This window comes from Mastomys coucha, unplaced genomic scaffold (assembly GCF_008632895.1).
Source record: "Mastomys coucha isolate ucsf_1 unplaced genomic scaffold, UCSF_Mcou_1 pScaffold3, whole genome shotgun sequence".
Lineage (NCBI taxonomy): Eukaryota > Metazoa > Chordata > Mammalia > Rodentia > Muridae > Mastomys > Mastomys coucha.
In genome coordinates, this window is record NW_022196909.1 from 35,939,670 (window position 1) to 35,961,085 (window position 21,416).

The window sequence follows — 21,416 nt, forward strand, 5'->3', positions numbered from 1 at the left end:
ACAGTCCACCAGATGAGGAAATAATTACCTTCCCAAACCGTTCCTGCTGTTTCATTTTATTAGCTACAGAATATAGTGGAACTTCATCTCAAAATTAAACCATTTTAAAAGAACAGAAACATATATGTCTATTCCGTTCTATAACAAGAAGGGGGTTGGTAGGATGTTCGGCCAAGAAAGGATCCGTCGGCAAATAAAAACAGCAATCAAGCCAACTGAACAGTAAATCTCCCTGAGGCGCACCTTCGACTCTTTCTCTCTTCCCTGATCTCTTCTGGCACGTTCTTCTCCTTGTGTAGCATTACGTACAATCAGAGTACTTCATAAATAACAAAAAGTAAAATGAAGTGGGTTCGATCTGAGCCTGCAGGGGCCAATCCCTAAGCAAAAATCCAGAGGTTAACATCCAGGTCCAAAGGCTCTTGGACGCACTGCTGGATCCGTCATATCTGCAAAATGTCTGATACATCATCAGGATGTACAACACGGCCGAGCACCTCAAAGACTCCAGGGTGTCAGTGACAAAAGCCATTCCAGAGCCAAGACATGATCCCGCTCAGCCCCATAGTCCCTAACTCTCTAAAGTCCAAACCACATTTTCAACAACAATAATGATACTAACAATAAAGTGTATCAACAGTTTCTATGAGAATGTGGGAAAAGACCACCACGGCTACCAGAGCTGGACATCTGAAATCATCCCAAACTGCCTTAACATTCATATTTCTTCAGGGTTTCCATTGGGGACTGGTTAAATTTCATTCTTATTAAACCAGAAATGCAGTTAACTCCATTTCTTAAGTAAAAACACCCAATAACAGGGAATGGGGGCCCCTGGGTATGCTTAAGTTTCAATTTACCCACGTAGTCAACCAGGGATTTTTTTTTGGTAACAGTTATATAAACAGAAGACAGGTGACCCACTGGTTTCCCCTATTGCACATCCAGAATGAGACAACCAGATGCATGGCAAGAATTAATTGGGAGCATCTTCTTTCGCATAGGGCACATACATGGCTTACACAAACACTTGGGACCACACATGAAAACGGAACCTGTCTGATTTTGACAGGTTAAAACCAATAGTCCCAATTCCTTGTCACCTTGAGCTAAAAAAAAAAAAAAAATTAATAAGTTTCTATAGGCATGCCTTGTCTAGTTGAAAACACTCATATACAAACACAGGCACACGCACACAGACACGCATACACACACACTAACACACCAAACACTCTATAATGTTATTTCTATTCTACAAGACGGGAACACAAAGGGAGACTGAAGGAAATCTAGTCTAAAACATGGAAGGAAACTGAGACACTGTGCTGTGTGAAAATGTCGCTTAGGAATATAGTCACAGAAGGTGGAGCAAGAAGACAGACTGAGCAGCAACAAGACAACGAAGGGCAGACCACAGGACACGGCTCAGCTTGCAGGAATGCTATATGTTGAACTGTTTGGTGGCATTTGTATTATTCTCCTGATGGCTATAGAAATTTGTATTCTTCACTAAATATACACAGCAGGATTGCTGAAGCTACAGTACATTTGAAAATAAATATACACATGTATATATACACATATATGTGCATATATTGTATATATTGTATTCTTATGTTTATAGTATATTCACATATTTATAACATATTTATATAAATATATAATACAGATTAATATATAAGTATATATTATATATATTCTTAAGACACATACTGAAAAGTCACATTTGAGAATACCATAGAATCCTAGAAAACACAAATAAGTCAGTGTTCCCTCCCACCTCTGACCATCTATGGGTAGGCAGTTCTATGCATAAGGCAGGGAAATGTCTGATCTAAAATGAAGTTGCTCTAATACTGGCAGTCAGACGGAAAAGATTCTTCTCAGAAAGGAGGAAGTCTACGGCTCAGTCACATGGAAGAAGGGCATAGGGTACGACAGCTCTTAAATCTAGGCCATAACAAAAGAAAAAACAAACACAAAAACAAAAACAAAACAAACAAAAAAGCAACAACAACAAACCTTAAAGTCTAGACAAGTGGTGACCCCCAACGTGAACTGCCACCCCTCATGGCTGCTAATCTGACAGACATCCTTCAGATCACAGGTTATTGTGAAGTCCGTTATGGTAACATTGTTACTGTAATACTATTCTTTAAACATTTTTTCTGCTGCCCCAAAGCCATCTATTTATTTTAATCATGAAAATCCTCCCCAGATACGGCTATTTGACAAGCACTTGAGGACAAAGATGAACAGAACCGAGGCTTATTGCTCCTGCAATCCCGGAAGCTCGTCTTTCAAACATACCTACTCCCCCTCCCAAATTTACCTTTCTTGGATTTGGCCCCGATCTTCAGTTTGGACGGCCATGCAATCTGCGTGTTTGTCTCCTCCATGATCTGAGTCAGGAATCAAGAGAAAAATATTGACTCAATTAAGGACTTGTATTTACAGATAAGATTTTCACACGTTCAAAAAAAAATTCTTATTTTCATGTTTCTAGCTTTGTGTTGATACAACATGATGATCTCAGCTTAAGACAATGCAAACATCTTCTTAAAAGCTCGAGGGAGAAGAGGGGACGTGTTTTTCTAGGCCCTTAATCTATTGAGAGAATCCAAATCTATGTTGTTCTCTCCCTGATTCCAAAATTTTAACAGAAACAAGACCTAAAACTACATGGACAAGTAATTAACCCAGTTTGTTGTCAGGACCATCAGAGATGCTTGTACTGAATAAAATTCATCCAAGACTATCATCTATATACCAGACATGACTCTTGTAGTACAAAACTATGAGTTAAGCTAAATGTCTCATCCCCCAAAATGAAACATATCTGTCTCCCTCCCCCTCTCTTCTCCCCCCCATGCTCCCTCCTTCCCCCCTCCCTCCACCCCTCCCTCCCTCCTTCCCTCTCTCGACACATTTGTATTTCATTAAAACTGATGAAATGCTTCTAAACACAGCATCCGAGCTTTATAAAGCTCCGTTTCCCATCATCCTGCCCATGGGCAAAGATAGTATTTACGCTATAGCTCTGCCCACTCATATATGCAGATACTACCAGCAGAAGGAATGTCATCAGAGGGAGCCTAGCCCATAGCGTGAGGGAGGACAGGCAGCAGGCATCGAAAGTGGAGGTGGCAATGATGAGCAGAAGTCACAGACGACAGCAAAAGCGAAGCCAACCAGTAATCGGAAAGGAATCGGTCTCCCAAGACAAAACAGCCTTCCTTGCTTGCCAATTCCACAGGGCTGTTCACTTTGTAACAGCAAACTAATGGGAACAGAAAATGCAACAAACTAACACCAAGCCACTTCTAGGGCTAGCAGCAATCGACAGTCAAGAATTACCCAGAGCAAGCAAGACCCAGCGCAGAAAGACCAGGCAGAGCAAGATGAGACGTATTTACTAATATGGATTTAGAGTTAAGTAAACAAATCAATGGCGATGACAATGCACTAAGAACACAACTAACATCAATTTCCTTCTCGGGCTTGTGTACCAGACATGAGAGTAAATGGTTAACGCAGGTCTCCTTCATTTAAGCCCCCGACAGCTCTCTGCAGATGTCTCAAGCTGGCAGCCTACCCACGGATTCTGTCTGCTGTCAGGGGTGTTAGGGCTAGGGCCAACATTTAAAGATCCAAGAACTTGACATAGCCATTCAGATCTCTGGTTTTCTGGAAACGTTGGTGGATTCAGCACGAGGAATTCATGAGAGCATTTGGCTGGCACGGACAACAGTTGCCTGCTGTGTCCCGGGCCAGTGGGCCCTCAGATGCTCCAGAGCCCCACTGTGTCCCTGATGCTGAGGTCAAACGTCACTTGTATGCTGTCGCTGACTTGTTTGTAGAGCTTACTGGTCGCTTGGCCCAGTGTCTACACGGCTGTTTTTCTTGGAAACTATTTCTACTTGAAAGCAACAAGACAAAAACCAAGCCCCCACTGTCTTTGCTTGGTCTATATACTAATCTGATCCAGAAGAAAAATGGGAGTCTCTCACCCGCACCCCTCTAAAACCTGGTCCCTGCCTGCCTCTCCTTTGTTGAGTTGATGTCAACTTTCATTCAATCATCTCTATGTTACTGGTTTGGGGGTTTGGTGGTGTTGTGGTTTGAGTGGGTCTGTTTGGGGAGGGGGTGGTTGTTTTTGTTTTTTGGAGGGTTGTTTTCTTCTTTTGTTTGTTGTTTTGAGACCAGCTCTCACCTACGCTGGCCTCAAATCTCCAGTCTTCATGCCTTGGTCTCCCAGCCTCTGGGATTACAGAGTGTGGCAACCAAGCCCAACTCTCTCTCCAGGAGGATTTTAAAAAAATTAAAATTAAAAAGGGAGTAAGTCTCAGTGGTTGAGAGTCCTTGCTGCTCCTACTGAGGGCCTGAGTTCTATTCCCAGGACCCACACGGCAGCACACAGCCACCTGTAACTCCAATGTCAGGGGATTTGACGCCCTCTGTTGATCTCTGGGGGCACTGCTCATACAAGGTGCGCATCTGTACACTTTACGGAAAAGCGAATCTTTTTGTCTTTTTAAAGACCGTTTCTTTTTGGTTTTGACATTATGATGTAATTATGTCATTTCTCCCCTTCCCTTTGCGCCTCCTGGCTCTCCTCAAAATCCATGGCCTCTTCTTTTCACTACCTGTTGTGACGTCCATATATGTCTATGTATATACATATATCCCTAAGGATAATTACAGCAAACCTTTTCAAAATATAAATGAATAAATAATAATAAAAAAAATGCTATCCTTTTCAAACGCCCCTACTCCAGCTGCCCAGTAGATGATGTCCCCCTCCTCACCCCCCCCCCCCCCCCCCCCCCCCCCCCCCCCCCCCCCCCCCCCCCGTGCCTCGCCACTTCAGGACCTGGGAATCTACTGGTCTCTCTTCCAAAATGTTCCAGACCAGGCCCCTTCTCACACTCAATTCCAGACATCGCCTGGCTCCAGGATTCTTCCCGTCCTTCTGTCACCCAGTTAAAATCACCCCGACTCTTACTTGCCTTCTCTTTTACCCTGACCCTGATGTCAAGCAACGTTCCTTTCCCCCTCCCTGTTTACAAGTTCACAGTTGAAAAGATAGAAGTTGTGCTCACTGCCCAAGCACACAGCAAGTACCAGGCATGTTTAGGCAAATGACTCTGATGATCCCCTGGCCTAGTTACTACCTACCTGGAGTGAGGTGCCACTCTCAGCCAAGTTGAACTACATCATGTGCTCGGGGCAAGTTAGTCTCATTCAACCCTCTATGTAAATTATTTCTAGTATCTACTGCTTGAGCAGTCACAAGGGCTTGAGAAGATGGATGGGACCCTGGCCCAGTAAACCCTGACTGATGCTGACAGCTGTAAGAAACCAGCTAGCTGAGGAAAAGTGCAGACAGCGTCTCTCACACAGGAGGAGTGCTGAGGGGAGCTTCAAAAGGGCATATGGGAGAGCATCCATCAGTCAGCACAAGAAAGGCTTTGAGTCCCAACTCACGTTGTGAGGAAGGGTCAGGTCTCCTACCATCTGCACGGATGGATAAGCCCCAGACAGACCTGAAGATGCGGCACAGACCAAGGCCTTCAGGTTCCCGTGACTGACTGTCACTTTGGTACTAATAACTCATGACCGGGTGAGAAGCTACAGCAGCATGGAGCAACTTATTTTGCTTCCAGAGTCAGAAGTTTCCCCCTCAAGAGCAGATTAACTTGCCAGTCTCTCCAAGGATGGCAGGGCGGGTGTATCCCAGTAGAGCTAGAATCGGGAAAGCTAGGAGGAGGGGGAGGGTGAAGGGGTTCAGGAGGCCCAGTCCCCTCAAGCATGGTGCACAGAAGAGCCACAGAGATGGAGTCGACACCAGCACGAGACACAGCTCTAAGGAGGTGCGCACAGCAAGCTATGCAAGAAGGTTCCCGAAAGGGACCAAAGGTGGGCCAAGAAGAGGTGAAGTCAGGAAGATGTGTTAAGGAAAGGCATCACAGGAAGCCCCCAAGAGGAAAATGACCATCTCAGTCTCAGGAGGAAGAAAACATTTTCTGAAGTGACTTCCAGAAAAAAAAAAAAATGGGTCTAGGTTTTCTTCCATGGTTGTTTCTCTCTGTGACTTCTGCTGTTCTTGTTTCTACGTGCCACACGACCAAAGCCCAAAGAACAAACTGCTGACTTTGCCTCACCTTCTATAAACATTAAAAAAGAGAGAGAGAAAGAGAGAGAGAGAGAGAGAGAGAGAGAGATCCTTTTAAATTATGGGACTAGGAAGAAAATTTTGTGGCTTTAGAGTGGGTGGTGGCGCCTACCTCTCTTTAATAAGAGGGTCTCATGTGCTTCCTAAGGTCATTTAGCTATTACCAGGAAGTCACTTCCCAGAAACCTGCTGTGAGCCTTGGTTCACATGTAAGTCAATACTCTTTCCAAAATGTTCGATTTCCATCCATGGACTAATTGGATTAAGTGGCTAATTCTGACCACCTCTCTCTCTCCCAAGAGGATGCTGATGTCTTCGGCCGGGTGAAAAGTGACCTCAAAGTTGGGAAATGGCCTAAAAACACCTCTCTCGCTCCATTGTGGAAATAAAACTATAAATATCATTGTGTCAGCTAAGCTACAGAATGCAGAGGTATGCCAAGCCACAAAACCTTGGACAAGAAGAAATAGGCAGTTCTCTGCACCAAAGGGGGGAAAAAAACCTGAAAGTGAGTTCAAGACAGACTCTGAGCACACATGCACGTACCACTTACATGTGGAGGCCCAAAGTCAGCAATAAATGTTGTCTATCAATCTCTTTGTTTACTTTATTTGTGTGCACAGGATGCGGAGGGTGGTTGACACATTGTGTAAGGTAAGTGTCTGGAGGTCAGATGATAGAGTTTGTTCTTTCCTTCTACCATCTGCATCCTGGGGCTGAACTCACATTCTCAGACTTGGACACAAGCACCTCTGTCTGCTGAACCTACTAGCTGACCCCCCCCCACCCCCCACCGCCTTATTTCTTGAGATAGGATCTCTCATTGAGCTTGGAATTCACTGATTTATGAAGAATTTCTGGCCAATAAAGTCCAAGGATAGTCTTTTCTATAGCCATGGGCACTGAGGTTATAGATGGAGGCCACTATAGTCAGCTTTTAACTTGGGGGCTGGGGCTTCAAACTCGGATCCTCAGACTTGAGTGGCAGGCACTTTACCAACTGAGCCATCTCTGGAGTCCCTAAGAGCTAGGTTCTTAAAATCTTAGTATTGTTTATTTCGATCTTCCTCAAACCCAAACTGGAAGAATAAACATCGCATTATGAACAATCTTCTGTAAACATCGAATCATTCCTTACGTTATATTTTTGAGACAATGTTTCACTATGCAACCCAGGCTGGCTTCAAATTCTCCATCCTTCTGCCTCAGCCCCTCAAATAGTAGGCTCCTGGGATTACAAGTAGGCAAAAATCATGGCCGGCATACCATGAAGACTTAAAGGATTTTCTTCTAATTTATTTTAGCTCTCCCATAACATACAGAAATCTTCTATGTTATGACAACAGAAGAGATGTTGAAGCGTCCACCTAAAGCAATCAGGTCCACCCTGTTTCTGACTGGCCACATACATCACAGGATGGCTGTAGATATGGCCTGACACGTCCACAACTGGTGTTCTCTGCTATGTCAAAAGATTGACATCCAGAGCTGCAACATAGCCATCTGAAGAAGTAACTTTTTAACTCTCTGTTAATTAGAGTTACTGTGTTCATGACTGACAGAATACGAATAACTGAGTCACAACTCAAGGATTATGCTACTGTCAGATTTGATGGATAGCAAATATTTATAGCAAAAATTATTGTTGCTAAGACTATCAACTTTCACTAGGAAGCAACTAAAATATGGAGAGGAGCATGCTACGAATATACAAAACTACTCGCCTTCACGTCCTAATTCATAAGTGCACTTTTCATTTTACTTTTCTATTTTTTTTAAAGATTCATTTATTTTATATATGTGAGTACACTATAGCTGTCTTCAGACACACCCTGTTACAGATGGTTGTGAGCCACCGTGTGGTTGCTGGGATTTGAACTCAGGACCTGTGGAAGAGCAGTCAGTGCTCTTCGCCCCCAAGCCATCTCTCCAGCCAGTACTTTTCTCTTGACTGAGAATTATATACATACATGTGTGTTTTGGTCCACTCTCCAATGCCTCCTCTTCTCTATCACCTCCTTCCTCAAGTTCACGTGCTCTCTTACTTAAACCCTGAGTTCTCTTAGCGCTCCCTATGTGTGCATGGAGGATCATCTATGGGGGCCCGGGCAGCCTTTCAGGGGCTGCATCCCTGAAAAAAAGAGGAAACTGAGCCATCCTTCCCCACTTGCAATTCCCAAGAGCTCCTCTCAGCTAGGGATGGGACTCCATAAGCTCCCCAAGAACTGACTGTGTGACACTGCCTGGCTCGACCGTGTATAGATCGTGTTCACTCAGTCACAGCTATTATGAGTTCATGCGGAGGACAGTCCTGCCATGACCAGCAAATACTGTTTCAGTGCAGACATGCGACACTTCTGCCTCTTACAGCCTTCCTGCCTCATCTTCCAGGATGAGCCCTAGGGGAAGGGTGTTTGATGTAGAAGTCCCATGTAGAGACGCAAACTCCACTGCCTCTTGTTCTCTGCAAGCTAACCAGTCAGTCGTAGGTCTCTCTGTATCTATCACTAATCACTGCAAAAAAAAAAAAAAATTTTTTTAAAGGTTCTCTGCTGGATGAGGAGAGAGGCGGTTTATTACATCCACTTAGCAGGAAAATGGTAGGATAAGAGTGCTGGGTTACTCCATAGGTCCTATGACCTAGCCAGCCATAGGTTAGAGCCCAGGTGACAGTATCTGGTTTGCAAATAAAAAAAAGGGGGGGCTACCATTCCAGCCCCCAGGACTAATGTTTGATTTTCCTTTACGATAAGTATCCTTAATAATTATGAAATTATGTGTCTCTGTGCGGCTGTAGTGTATGTGGGGGTGAAGAGAGATTTACGTGGGAAGAGATGGTACTGGTTACATTGGAAATATTTTACCTATTTGGTAAGTTTCCACCATTTTTTTTTTTTAAATTTCAGAGATTTACAACAAAATGTTTATACAATTTTATCAGCCTAAAATAGACTGCTAAAGTTAGGCCAAAACGAGCAAGTACAACCTCGTTGGGTTCTACAAAAACAATCTCAGTCGTGCCTGCAACAAAGCTCATCATAGATTTCAGGTCTCCAGCAAATTTCCAATTTGTATGCCACAAGAGGAGAGGCATCACAAAAACTTCACGTTTTGCAGGTTTGCGGCAATTACAGGATAATATGTTACAGGTGAAGGGATCCCCTGCCAAACCCCAAACAGCCAGTCTACTAACATGTTTATTTTACCGGAGTCTTCCCAGGCAAGTGTAATCAGCACCTGAGATCAACCCAAGACAAGGGAAGTTTACACTGACTTGACTTGAAATCTGTACTCTCCGGCCAGGAAAGGAATACTGGACTCCGTAACTGGAAACTTCTCCTCTAATCCACTGAACACTCACCCGATGGCTCCCAGATGGGGGCCACCTACAGCCTGCTTCTCAGAAAGAGCAGCTCATCTGCAATATAGGGCCTTTGTATCAACAGAGTGGCAGTCTACCCATTTGAAGGAGGCTGGGTGTTTCCTTGGTTATGTCATGTAAGAAGTGAGTGCTGCTTTTACTCGTGCCACCATGAAGGAAGCCAAGCAAGAGATGAGGAAGGTGTAGTAAACTCTCTCCGGAGACTCTCTCCAGAGGGGTGTCTGAATGTTTAAGATGTTTATTTTGCTAAGACATTGTATATAGTATAATGATATGCATATATATACATGCATACATAAACATATGAGCATATATACATACATATACATAGACACATACATATGCATATATATACATATATACATATACATATATAAATATACATAACACATATGTGCATATATACATATACATACATATACACATAAACAAGCATATATACATGTACACATGTACATATATTCATACATGTACAATTCATACATATACATGCATATATACATATACACATGCACATGTATACACACATATACATATATTCATATACACATATATACATATGTATATATTAATATACACACATATATATGTACACATGTGTATATGTACATGTATATGTAATGGGACATAGTGGGTTCTGCTAGTTTATTTTAAAACAAGAAATCCCTTCCATCCTTCTGGATCTTCATAGCCACCACTGTCTCTTGTATTCCTAGTTGTCATACACCCCCTTCTTGCATGTGCTTCTTATAATAACCTCGTATATATATATATGATATTTGAAACCTATCTGCCGTTGAGGAAAACAGGATTCAGAATTCCTGTGGCAGAGTATGAGGCTGCGCGAGTCAGAATCAAGACCGTGTGGTCCTTCCTGACTGGCTTGGAAGCTGAAGGAGGAGAAGGGTCCCCTATACCAGGAGGCCATTCAGAAATCCCAAATTCTGAGTGCCTCCTCTCACCAACACCGAAGTAACGGAGGTTAACAGACAATTTCTCAAAACTTAGTAGAGTAGCCCAGGGATGGCTGAGGACAACTGTCACACCACAAAGCCTTCCAACCCCTAGTTTCAAACACACAATGCACATGCAAAGAGTGGAGAATTGGGCTGTCATGGAGAGCAAACTAGCATCAGGTGGCCAGGGCTATAGCTGCCAGACTTTGAACAAAGGACAAGATAAATCTACACAAAAACGTCCACGCACAGCCCCCGTGGGGTACAAACCTGATACGCATTCTTTTTATAGCTGACTAAACCCATCCCCAACAGGTTCTGAGCAGCATGGCTAGAGACCGAGCTTCAATCTCGTCTGTTACAAATCACTACAGAAACAAAAATGTCCAGAGAAACCCATGGCCAGTCAGGAAACTTCTAAGTCTGGCATGACTACACACAGAGCTCTGTCCATCATTCCCACAAATACAAAAATGCTGGTCATCCCTCAGTATCCACGAAGAATGGGTATCGGGGTTCTTACAGACACCCGAGGCCATAGATGTTCAAGACTCCGACATAAAAAATGCACATCATTTATGTAGAATCAACACAGTTGGCTTCTACATTAAGTCATCTGTAATTTAGGATACCTGACATATTGTAAATATCTCTGTTGTTTATGGATTGATGACAAGCAAGAGTGTCTGGTCCTAGCTGGAAAAGATGTAATTTTTTTAAAGTATCTTTCAGTTCAAAGTTGGTGGAATCCACTGTACTGGCTGATTTTGTGTGCCAACTTGAAAAAGGCTGGAGTTATCACAGAGAAGGGAGCTTCAGTTGGGGAAATGCCTCCATGAGATCCAGCTGTGGGGCATTTTCTCAATTAGTGATCAAGGGGGTAGGGCCCCTTGTGGGTGGTGCCATCCCTGGGCTGGAAGTCTTGGGTTCTATAAGAGAGCAGGCTGAGCAAGCCAGAAAGCAAGCCAGTGAGAAACATCTCTCCGTGGCCTTTGCATCAGCTCCTGCTTCCTGACCTGCTTGAGTTCCAGTCCTGACTTCCTCTGGTGATCAACAGCAATGTGGAAGTGTAAGCTCAATAAATCCTTTCCTCCCCAACTTGCTTCTTGGTCATGATATCTGTGCAGGAATACAAACCCTGACTAAGACATCCACAAATCCAGAAGGTCTAGTATAGGCTTAATGACCCCTGGTTTCCTAGCTTTAAAATATAGTGGGGTTTGCTAGGCAGAGGTCATCAGAAGGGGAAACCGGCTAGCCACATATAATAGCATAATCCAGATGGCAAGAGCTAAACCAATCAGATGGCAAAGAGCAGGGGAAAGCGCTCGGTGTGGACCGTGGATAGCCAGAGGAACTCTGAGACGGCTCAGTGGATAAGAGCACTGGCGGCTTATGTAGAGGACCTGGGTTCAGTTCCCAGCCCTGGCATGAGGGCTCACCACCGGCTGCAACTTTAGTTCCTGGGGCTCAATACCCTCCTCTGGCCTAATTGAACGCTGTTACACACATGGCACCCAGACATAGCTATAGGCAAAACAATCACACACATGAAATAAACAAGACTTTTATAAAACTCTTTATATATAAAGGGGGAAATCTGTCTGCTGTTTTCCATGTTATGGAGACTCTGAAATCTAAGCAGTACCTAACTGTAGCTTTAGTGCACATCACGTGCCGTTGGTACATTTTTTATGTATGTGCCTAGAAAGACAGTTGACAGCTTCCATTTCTACTATCAGGCACAAAAGTTTTTAATTAAATCAAGACCCCCGACCCTTCTCTCCAAACACCAGCAGTGACAAATCATGACAGGCATCAGCAAGTTTGACTAAATATTAATCTTCAGGGAACAAAGCCGGGTCACCCTCCTAATTAAAACTTAGAAGCTGGATTTCCAGAACTCACTGCAAGCTAACACGACACACAACCGCTCTCACGCCACCAGTTCTTGTAGGTACTTGAAACACAGCAAGCGCGTCCTTATATACCATTGTCAAAATCTTCTGTTTAGTTACACTACATTCCCTACTTCTTTATACACATTAAGGGCACTACTGTCACACTCTCAGAGATGCAATCTCTTTCTTAGCATAGATGCAAGCTCATTACCATGCTGAAGTGATTTGTCCTTATCATACACACTGTTAACTATCCCCCTCGATAACATATGGGTTTTTATAAATTGTATTCATTTATTTCAAAATTTATAAAATTCTAACATGGCGTTTATTAACCCTTCACGTAAAGGCGTAGACATTTTCTTGTCTTAGAGCCCTTCTATTGGTGGGATGCTAAGAGAACTTAGGGTAGGTCCCATCTTCAGTTTCTGGACTCTTCTTCAGTCTGACCCATAAACATACTGAACAAGATGCACACAAGAAAAGCCACTTTCCTAACTTCCTAGGCACTGTCACCAGCCCAATGCAAGCAATGTTCGTGAATAAGAGTGACCAACAAGCTCGGGGATTAGTGGCATCAATAAAGCTGGCTTATCCTAAATTGAGGAGAGTTCCCATTCGGCTCCATCTATCCAAGATCTTCCAAGAAATGCACCTTCCATAGGACAGAAGTGATGTAGGGAAGCCCAATGGGAACCAATGAATTGCCTTCATTCATGGGCGAACCTAAGGGTGACATTCAAAACATTGAACTCATTTCGGGGGCAGGGCGAATGAGTGGAAAGTGTAAGTTTTCAGCTAAGTTTATAAGCTCATTTGGTGATGCTCTAAGGTGTGAGAAAGGGGAGGTAAGGAGGGAGGGAGGAAGGGAGGGAGGGAGGGAGGGAGGGAGGGAGAAGGGGAGAGATTGAAAATTCCCAATTACATAAGTTGGTGCACCTGGCCCGAGACACCAACGGCATCTGAGTGCCTGTGGTGAGACCTCTTTCAAACTAAACTGAAAAGATTGAGGGAATCTTCCAGGAGAACTTTAAAAAAAAAAAAATCTAGTCTGCACACTTGTATGTTTTCTTAAAAAGTAGAAGACCATAAAATGTTTGACTCTGTATAAACTGTCTGCTGGCAGTGTTTAATATATAATGCTCTAAAAATGTCATTTACACTAAGCTAGGATGTAGTTACTGAACACCTGGTATGTGTGTGCGTGCACACACACACACACACACACACACACACACACACAGAGAGAGAGAGAGAGAGAGAGAGAGAGAGAGAGAGAGAGAGAGAGAGAGAGAAACCCTAGTACCTAGAAGCTACTAGGTACATAAACTGACCTCTAACCCTGGACCAGGGAGCTATGGGTCAGGAACGTTCCACAGTCCTGGCTTTGACTCTGAGTCATCAGTCATCTCCTCTGTCACACCATCTCCTCAGAGGCTACATTACAAGGACCCAACTAACACTGAAAGGCAAATCTGACCTTCCAGGTCAGTTACTCTGCTTTTTTACAAGTGTTCCTATCGTGAACAGCCTGGGGAGCACGGCCTTTACTCTGGGGAGCACAGCCTTTACCCAAGGGAACATGGCCTTTACCCCGGGGAGCACCACCTTTGTCCAGGACTCCTTAAATCTTCTGTGTTATTTGTGAATCCTGTTACCATTAGTATATGGCTGCACATCTGTAATCAGAATCCACCAGGGGACGCCACCACTGCCACTAAGCCGAAGCTCAGCACTCATTGTCACAGCGTCTCTAAAGTGGAAGTCTGCTCTTTCTTTCTCTGGTGCCTCACGCATTCTGATCTGAACAAGTTTTTCTAAACACTCTCTTCAAACCAAGGCTGTAAGCACCAGGTCGTCACAGATATTTCTGAGGCAAGCTCACTCCTTTCCTTACCACTCCCGTTCACTCTGACAGTATTTTTTTTTTAATCTGATTAAGTACATTAAGGTCCAGATATATCTGGCTATGCAGTTGTGGTGGTTTGAATAGGTAGGACACCCCCCCCCCCATAGAATCATGTGTTTGAATGCTTGGTCCTTAGGGAGAGCATTATTAGGAGGTATGTCCTTGTTGGAGGCACTGTGACACTGTGAGAATGGACCTTGAGGTCTCCCATGCTCAAGCTACACCCAGTGTGGCACACAGTCTCCTTGCTGCCTGCGGATCGAGATGTAGAACTCTCAGCTTCCCCAGGACCATGTCTGCCTGCAATCTGCCATGCTTCTCACCATGATGATAATGGACTGAACCTCTGAACCTGTAAGCCAGCCCCAATTAAATGTTGTCCTTTGTAAGAGTGGCCTTGGTCATGGTGTCTCTTCACAACAATGAAACCCTAAGACACCACTTGACCCCTATTGCTATAAACAGTTTTGTATGGGATCCTCTCAGACCACCTAGGTCTATCCCTCCACCCTTCTGTAACAGGGAACATGGATCAAAAATCATGGGCTTCCTTTTCTCTAGGCAAAAGTCTAAAGTGATACGGGTTCATAAACTTCGACACTTCTGGTGAGGCTCACAGTCACAGAAGTTATTTTAAAAAGAAAGGCATTTTTGGCCGAGATACTATCAAAATTGCTCTTGCTTTAAACGATCTTAAAAATATTTATGAGAGGCAAACACTAACCAAGCTACTTTCTTAAATCCCCGGAACCTGAAAGGGAGGATTCCCACCCCCCCCAACACCCCTAACTCTTTCCCTACCACAAGAGAATCCTACACCTGAGGATAACGGGGCACTAAAAAAACACAGGAGGGTGGGGTGGGGCTGCTGATGCCTGGGAGGGGCAAAAATGCTTTGTCCCACCCCCAAATCTGCACTCCAGCCTGCCACTCAGCTTAAGATGGCCGCAGGAGACCGCCAGCAGAAAAATAGGGAGTCTTTGCTGTAATCTCGGTAGCCATAGCAACCTAATTTCAAAGCCTGCCCCATCAGCCACAATCCTGACAGGTTCTGCACCTTAAGGACCTGAAGGGAAAGAGAAATAGCTGTTTGGGGAGCGCAGGTGGACTGTGCTTCAACAGAGCTGCTTGTCTGGTGTGTATATATTTTCTCGCTGAGCATCGGCTTACTTTTTTGCTGCCTCAACAAAAAAGCAACTCTGGGAAGAAAGGGTGTGCTTTGTGACTCAGGCTGGCAGCTGCGATTAGTCATGACAGCATCCGTAACCTTCTGTGACCCAACACAACAACAACAACAACAACAACAACAAAACAATATTTGGTTGGTAGGATTTGTAATTTTGGATTATCAGGTTAGGGTATTTCTTTCAACTACAGTTGATTTAATGCTCCTAAGTCTCTGTGGTGATCTGAATAAGAATGGCTCCCATAAGCTCCTACGTTTGAAGGCTTAGTCACCGGGAAGTGACATTACTTTAGAAGGAACAAAAATAAGCAGATGATATACCAGAGAATCTAGATGAATCTCTGACTTTTTTTGTTTGTTTGTTTTAAACGGTGACTGAGGACTATGGAGTGTGTCTTCATCACAGTTACTGTGGCTGTGATGGAAAGCCATGACCGAAAGCAACCTGGGGAGGAAAGGGTTAATTTGGCTCCAAAGCAGTGAGGGCAGGGACCCATGCAGGGCAGGAACCTGGAGGTAGGAGCTGATGCAGAGGCCATGAAGGTGGGCTGTTTACTGGCTTGCTCCTCATAGCTTGCTTGCTCAGCCTGCTTTCTTAATAGAATAGGTCCTTAATCCAGGACCACCAGCTTAGGCTTGGCCCCTCCCACAATGGGCTGGACCCTCCACCATCAATCACTAATTAAGAAAATGCCCTGCAAAACTGCAACCCAAAAATGATTCTGAGATGCCATCTTTACACCCATCAGAACAGCTGAGATCAAAACCTCAAGAGATAGAACGTGTTGGCGAGGATGCGGAGCGAGGGGAACACTCCTCCTTTGCTGGTGGGAGTACAAACTTGTACAACCACTCTGAAAATCAATTTGACGGTTTCTCAGAAGTTTCTACCTCAAGACCCAGCTATATATATACCACTCCTGGGACTATCCCCAAAAGATGCTCCACCATACCATAAAGACACTCACTTGCTCAACTATGTTCACAGCAGCTTTATTCGTGGTAGCTGGAAACTAGAAACAATCCAGCCATTGTCTCTCAACTGAAGAAATGGATAAAGAAAATGTGGTACATTTACACAATGGAATATTACTCAGATATTAAAAACAAGGACATCATGAAACTTGCAGGCAAAAATGATGGCACCAGAAAATATCATCCTGAGTGAGGTAACCCAGACTCAAAAGGACATACATGCTTATGTACTCACTTACAAGTGGATTATAGCCAAAAACTACAGGATAACCACCCTACAATCCACAGACCCAAAGAAGCTAACTAACAAGAAGGGCTCAAGGGAAGATGCTTGATCTCACTTAGAAGGGGAAGAAAAATCGTCATCCATAGTGGATGGGGGGAAGGAACTGGGTGGGAGAGGGGCTGAGGAGGAGAACAGGTAGTGATCGGGGTAGAAAGAGCAAGGGGAGAGAGGGCTGGGAGGCAGGAGGGGGAGCTAGGTGCAAGAGCATCTCTAGGAGCAGTTAGAGACCCAGGATGGTTCACTGGCCTTGATGAACTATGGTAGGGAGAGCAGAGGTTGGGGGAGGGGTGAGAGGGCCATGAGAGAGAAGTGAAATCAGGGTGGGGGACATCTTTTGGACAGGTTGGAGACCTGGGACTGGAGAGGATACTTGAAGTCCATGGGGGTGACCCTACCCAAGATTCCTACCAAAGGGGGATATAGAGACTGAAGTGGCCATCTCCTATAGCTAGGCAGGACTCTCAGTAGAGGGATGGGGGACACCAACCCAACCACAAAACCTTCAATCCAAAATGTGAGAAAGCCAACCCCTGACGTTACTAATGATACTCTGCTATGCTTGCAGCCAGGAGCTTAGCATGACTGTCGTCTGAGAGGCTACACCCAGTAGCCAGCGGAAAGACATGGAGAGACTCGAGAGACTCACAGCCAAACATCAAGCAGAGCTCGGGGAAGTCTTATGGAAGACTGGGAGAAAGAACTGACGGGGCAGATGCTTACTACAAGGGGACCAATGCGGTCAACTAGCCTAGATACATGGGGGCTCACAGAAACGGAACCACTAACCAAAGAGCACGCAGGGTCTGGACCTAGGACCCCTACACATTTGTCGCAGACGTACAGCTTGGTCTTCATGTGGGTCCCCTAACACCTGGAGCAGGCACTACCTCTCCCTCTGTGGACTGCCTGTGGATCCTGTTCCCCTAGCTGGACTGCCTTGTCTGGCCTCAGTGGGAAAGGATGTACTCAGTCCTACTGGGACTGGATGTTCCAGAGCTGGTTGGTACCTACAGGGTCTTGCTCTTCACTGGGAAACAGAGGGGGGATATGGCAGAAGGGGGGTTGAGGGTGGGACTTGGAAGAGATGCGGGGGGGGTGTGTGCTGCGATCAGGATGTAATGTGAATAAATAAATTAATAAAAAAAGCAAAGCAAAGAAAAGAAAATGCCCTACAGCTGAGTCTTACGGAGACATTTTCTCAATTGAGGTTCCCTCCTTTCGGAAGACTGACTTTAGCTCATGTCAGGTTGATATAAGACTAGCCGGCATAGTGTGCTTCTATTTTAAATGGCACTTTGAAAAGCCAGGCATGGCTATGCCTGCCTGTAACCCCGGCACTTCTGTTGGTGGTAGGGGACACCAGTAGATCCTGAGAGTTCACTAGCATGCCAGTCCAGCCAAAGCACCATCCAAATTCAGAGAGGAACTCAGTTTCAAAGGGTTCGGCAGAGAGTGAAAGCGATGACCCCTGAATCCAGGTCAGGCCTCTGTGCAAACTAAATATATATAAAATAATGGGATTTGTGGGAAGGTGGGACTTAACTTAAAAAACGAAAAACCAGAGACCAGTTTCTGTCAGGTGCTGGTGGCTAGCAGGAGAGAAACTATTCTTACTAATAATTTTTTTTTTTTTTTTTTTTTGGTTTTTCAAGACAGGGTTTCTCTGTGTAGCCCTGGCTGTCCTGGAACTCACTCTGTAGACCAAGCTGGCCTCGAACTCAGAAATCCACCTGCCTCTGCCTCCCAAGTGCTGGGATTAAAGGCATGTGCCACCACCACCCGGCCCAATAAAACTTTTTAATTGAGTTTTTCTTTCCTTAACTTACTGAGAAAATCCTGAGGGCTGATGATGTGAAAGACTCTGTCTTGGACAACACACATTGCCCAAGTTCCCATCTGTGGTATCCATCCATGGGTAACAACCTCATTTGAGTTTCCTACCTTGCAACTACATATTCATGAAGTTCAATGTTTTTTCCCAATATGCACATCAGATTGTTTAAAAAAAAAAAAAACTCTATTTTTTCTCACGATAATCCACCTATACATGTGTAAAGTGAACCATATGAAAGTATAATATCCTCAATAAAACAGGCCTTTCCTACATTTCCAAAGACAGAGCCCAAGAGGCAGGAAAGCTGTGATGTGATCTTCGTCAACTTCACACCTGTTCACACCTAACACCAAAGACCCAGAGGCGGCTCAGTGGTTGACAGCACTTGCTGCTCTTCCAGAGGGACCAGAGTTCAGTTCCTAGCACCTGCGTCAGGCAACTAGAACCACCTTTCTCCAGCACCAAGGAATCCGATGCCCTCTTCCAGCCTCCATGGTCCCTGCACGGCATGCAGCATTCACTCCCACCCACGAGTGAAAGTAAATACAAATATGTAAAAGGAAATAAAAAAAAGAATGGAGAACCATGAGCCTACCGAGGCAGTTGGCATTTCTGCTGAATCTTCTCCACTCTTCACGAGGGTTTTCTTTTTCTATATTCAAACTGAAAGGTGCCCATCACTGTGTAGCTCTTAGAGAGGTATGTGGAGGGAGTTTAGCCAACAGGTGGCTTCAGATGGCTAATGTGAGAATGCATGGAGGACACACTCTCCGTCTCTGGAAGACACGAGGAACTCCTCTGAAAGTTCACTTCATTCACGTGTTTAAGAATGGAATGCCGGGGCCAGGGATAGAGCTCAGAAGAGCAACACTTGTCTACCTTAGACAAAAGAAGCTTGGAAAGATTTTTAATTCCTACAGGTAGTCAATCATACATATATGTGTATATGTATGTGTGTGTGTGTATATATATAGTATGTGTGTATACATATATATATATACATATATATACACACACATATATATATATACACACACACACAAATTATCTATGTTGTGAACTCCCATAATCCTAATCTTTTTATATCGGCTATTGAGCACTTCACTTAAACTCACTGAACATAATCTGAAGCACATTGATGATTTGGTTTGGTTTTGTTTAGGTTGGATTAATCCCACACTCGCTAAAGTCTGCTTTGGCTACACACACACACACACACACACACACACAAATCTATCAATCAATCTTTAGTCAAATGAGCAACACTATAAAACTCTTTTTTTCTTTCTTTCTTTCTTGATTGATTGATACGAGTCTCATGTAGCCCAGGCCAGCCCTGAACTTGCTATGCAACCGAGAACGATACTGAATTCCCAAACCCCTCAGTCTTCACCCCCCAAGGGCTAAGGCACATTTGAATATCACTGCGTTATTCTTAAGGTTCCTTATTTCAACGTCGAAACTTCATCAGATTTAAAATCAGTATAAACTCAATAACACTTAATCCAGTTTTAGGTGTGTTTTAAAGTACTTAGTTACCCTTCCGATGACGTTAGCGATTTTCCACTATGAGAGAAATTATGTAACATAAACTCATGTCGTACAGTCTTTGTGGAAGGAGCCCAGGCCAGCCGCTTAGTAAACCTGAGCACAGAATATGGAGCTGACTCTATACCTCCACTTTGATTACTGAACCCAAACACTGCGAGGATGAGGATGACTCACGTAACAGATTGGAGACGATGGAAAGCAGATGGAAGTCCTCAGACTGGCATGAACTGCACAACCATGGGCTTGTACTTCAGATCATACTGTACTTCTGCTGGCTGTAGTCACGGCTGGGACCTTGACAGTGACCAGCTAGACCGGGGCTCTCCATCACATCTCCCTGTGTGCTCCTGAGAGAGGAGAGGGGAGGCTGGGGGGTGCCCGGACTCTTTAAATGTTATTTCTAATACCTGGGTAGAAAACGCATGGATTGGGCTTCCGAATTCAACGAGGAGGGAGAAGCTGGGTCAGGCATGAGAGAGTTTAAGAGGCTCCAGAACTCAATCAGCGTAGGATCCCTTAAGAAGTCATACATCCTTAAAATACAGCAGTAGCACCCAGGCTGTGACTGATGAACAAGCCCCTGCCCTTGCCTGAAGCTCTGTCCTACCTGATGCAGGAAACAACACTATTAGCCTGAACTCCAGACTGACTCTCTAGGATAACAACAAAGATTAAACAAGACACTCAGCCACTGTGTATTTAAAAGGACATACTGCAAAACACTTGGCAACTGTGTATTTAAAAGGACATACTGCAAAAACACTCTGGTAACTATGTATTTAAAATGACATACTGAACAGGACAGGTGACAAAGGTCATTTGGGATGCTGACGGTACCTTCCATTACCTAGTTACCTTAGTTACCCAGAATCACCGTGAAGACCTGCCAGAAATGAGGAAAGACTTTGGTTCACGGTTTCAGAAAATCTCAGTTCACCGTGGAAGGAGAGGCAGGGTGGACATTCGGGTTATGGCACCAGGAGTAACTGACAGGATTCTTCATTGTACGGGAGACCAGGAAGCAGGGAGTCTCAGAGGAAGCAGGGGCTTTCCAGAAGGGGCCCTGGTGACTTACTTCAAGCAAGTAGGACACTCTCTGTGTTTCAGGACCTTCCCAGATGGCACTGCCAGCTGGGGGCTAGGTGCTCACAACATGAGCCTCTGAAGGACATGACAGATTGAAAGCGTCACATGGGAGACTATACTCTTTGTCCAGCTGTGGAGGGGGCCGTGAGCGGGTGGGGGGCCGTGAGCGGGTGGG

The 21,416-nt window shown here is 44.5% G+C and overlaps 1 protein-coding gene across 4 annotated transcripts in view; it reads right to left on the reverse strand.

Annotated features, from left to right (window-relative positions):
- The window catches only part of Bicc1 (BicC family RNA binding protein 1), a 228,400-nt gene that overhangs the window by 99,574 nt on the left and 107,410 nt on the right, over positions 1 to 21,416 (reverse strand). For 3 of the 4 annotated variants that reach the window (XM_031348533.1, XM_031348532.1, XM_031348534.1), the window contains exon 3: positions 2,333 to 2,402. In XM_031348533.1, the coding sequence (XP_031204393.1) occupies positions 2,333 to 2,402 (70 nt within the window). Of the gene's footprint in view, positions 1 to 2,332; positions 2,403 to 3,067; positions 3,118 to 21,416 lie in introns of those variants that run through there. The other variant, XM_031348535.1, reaches the window with a different exon arrangement.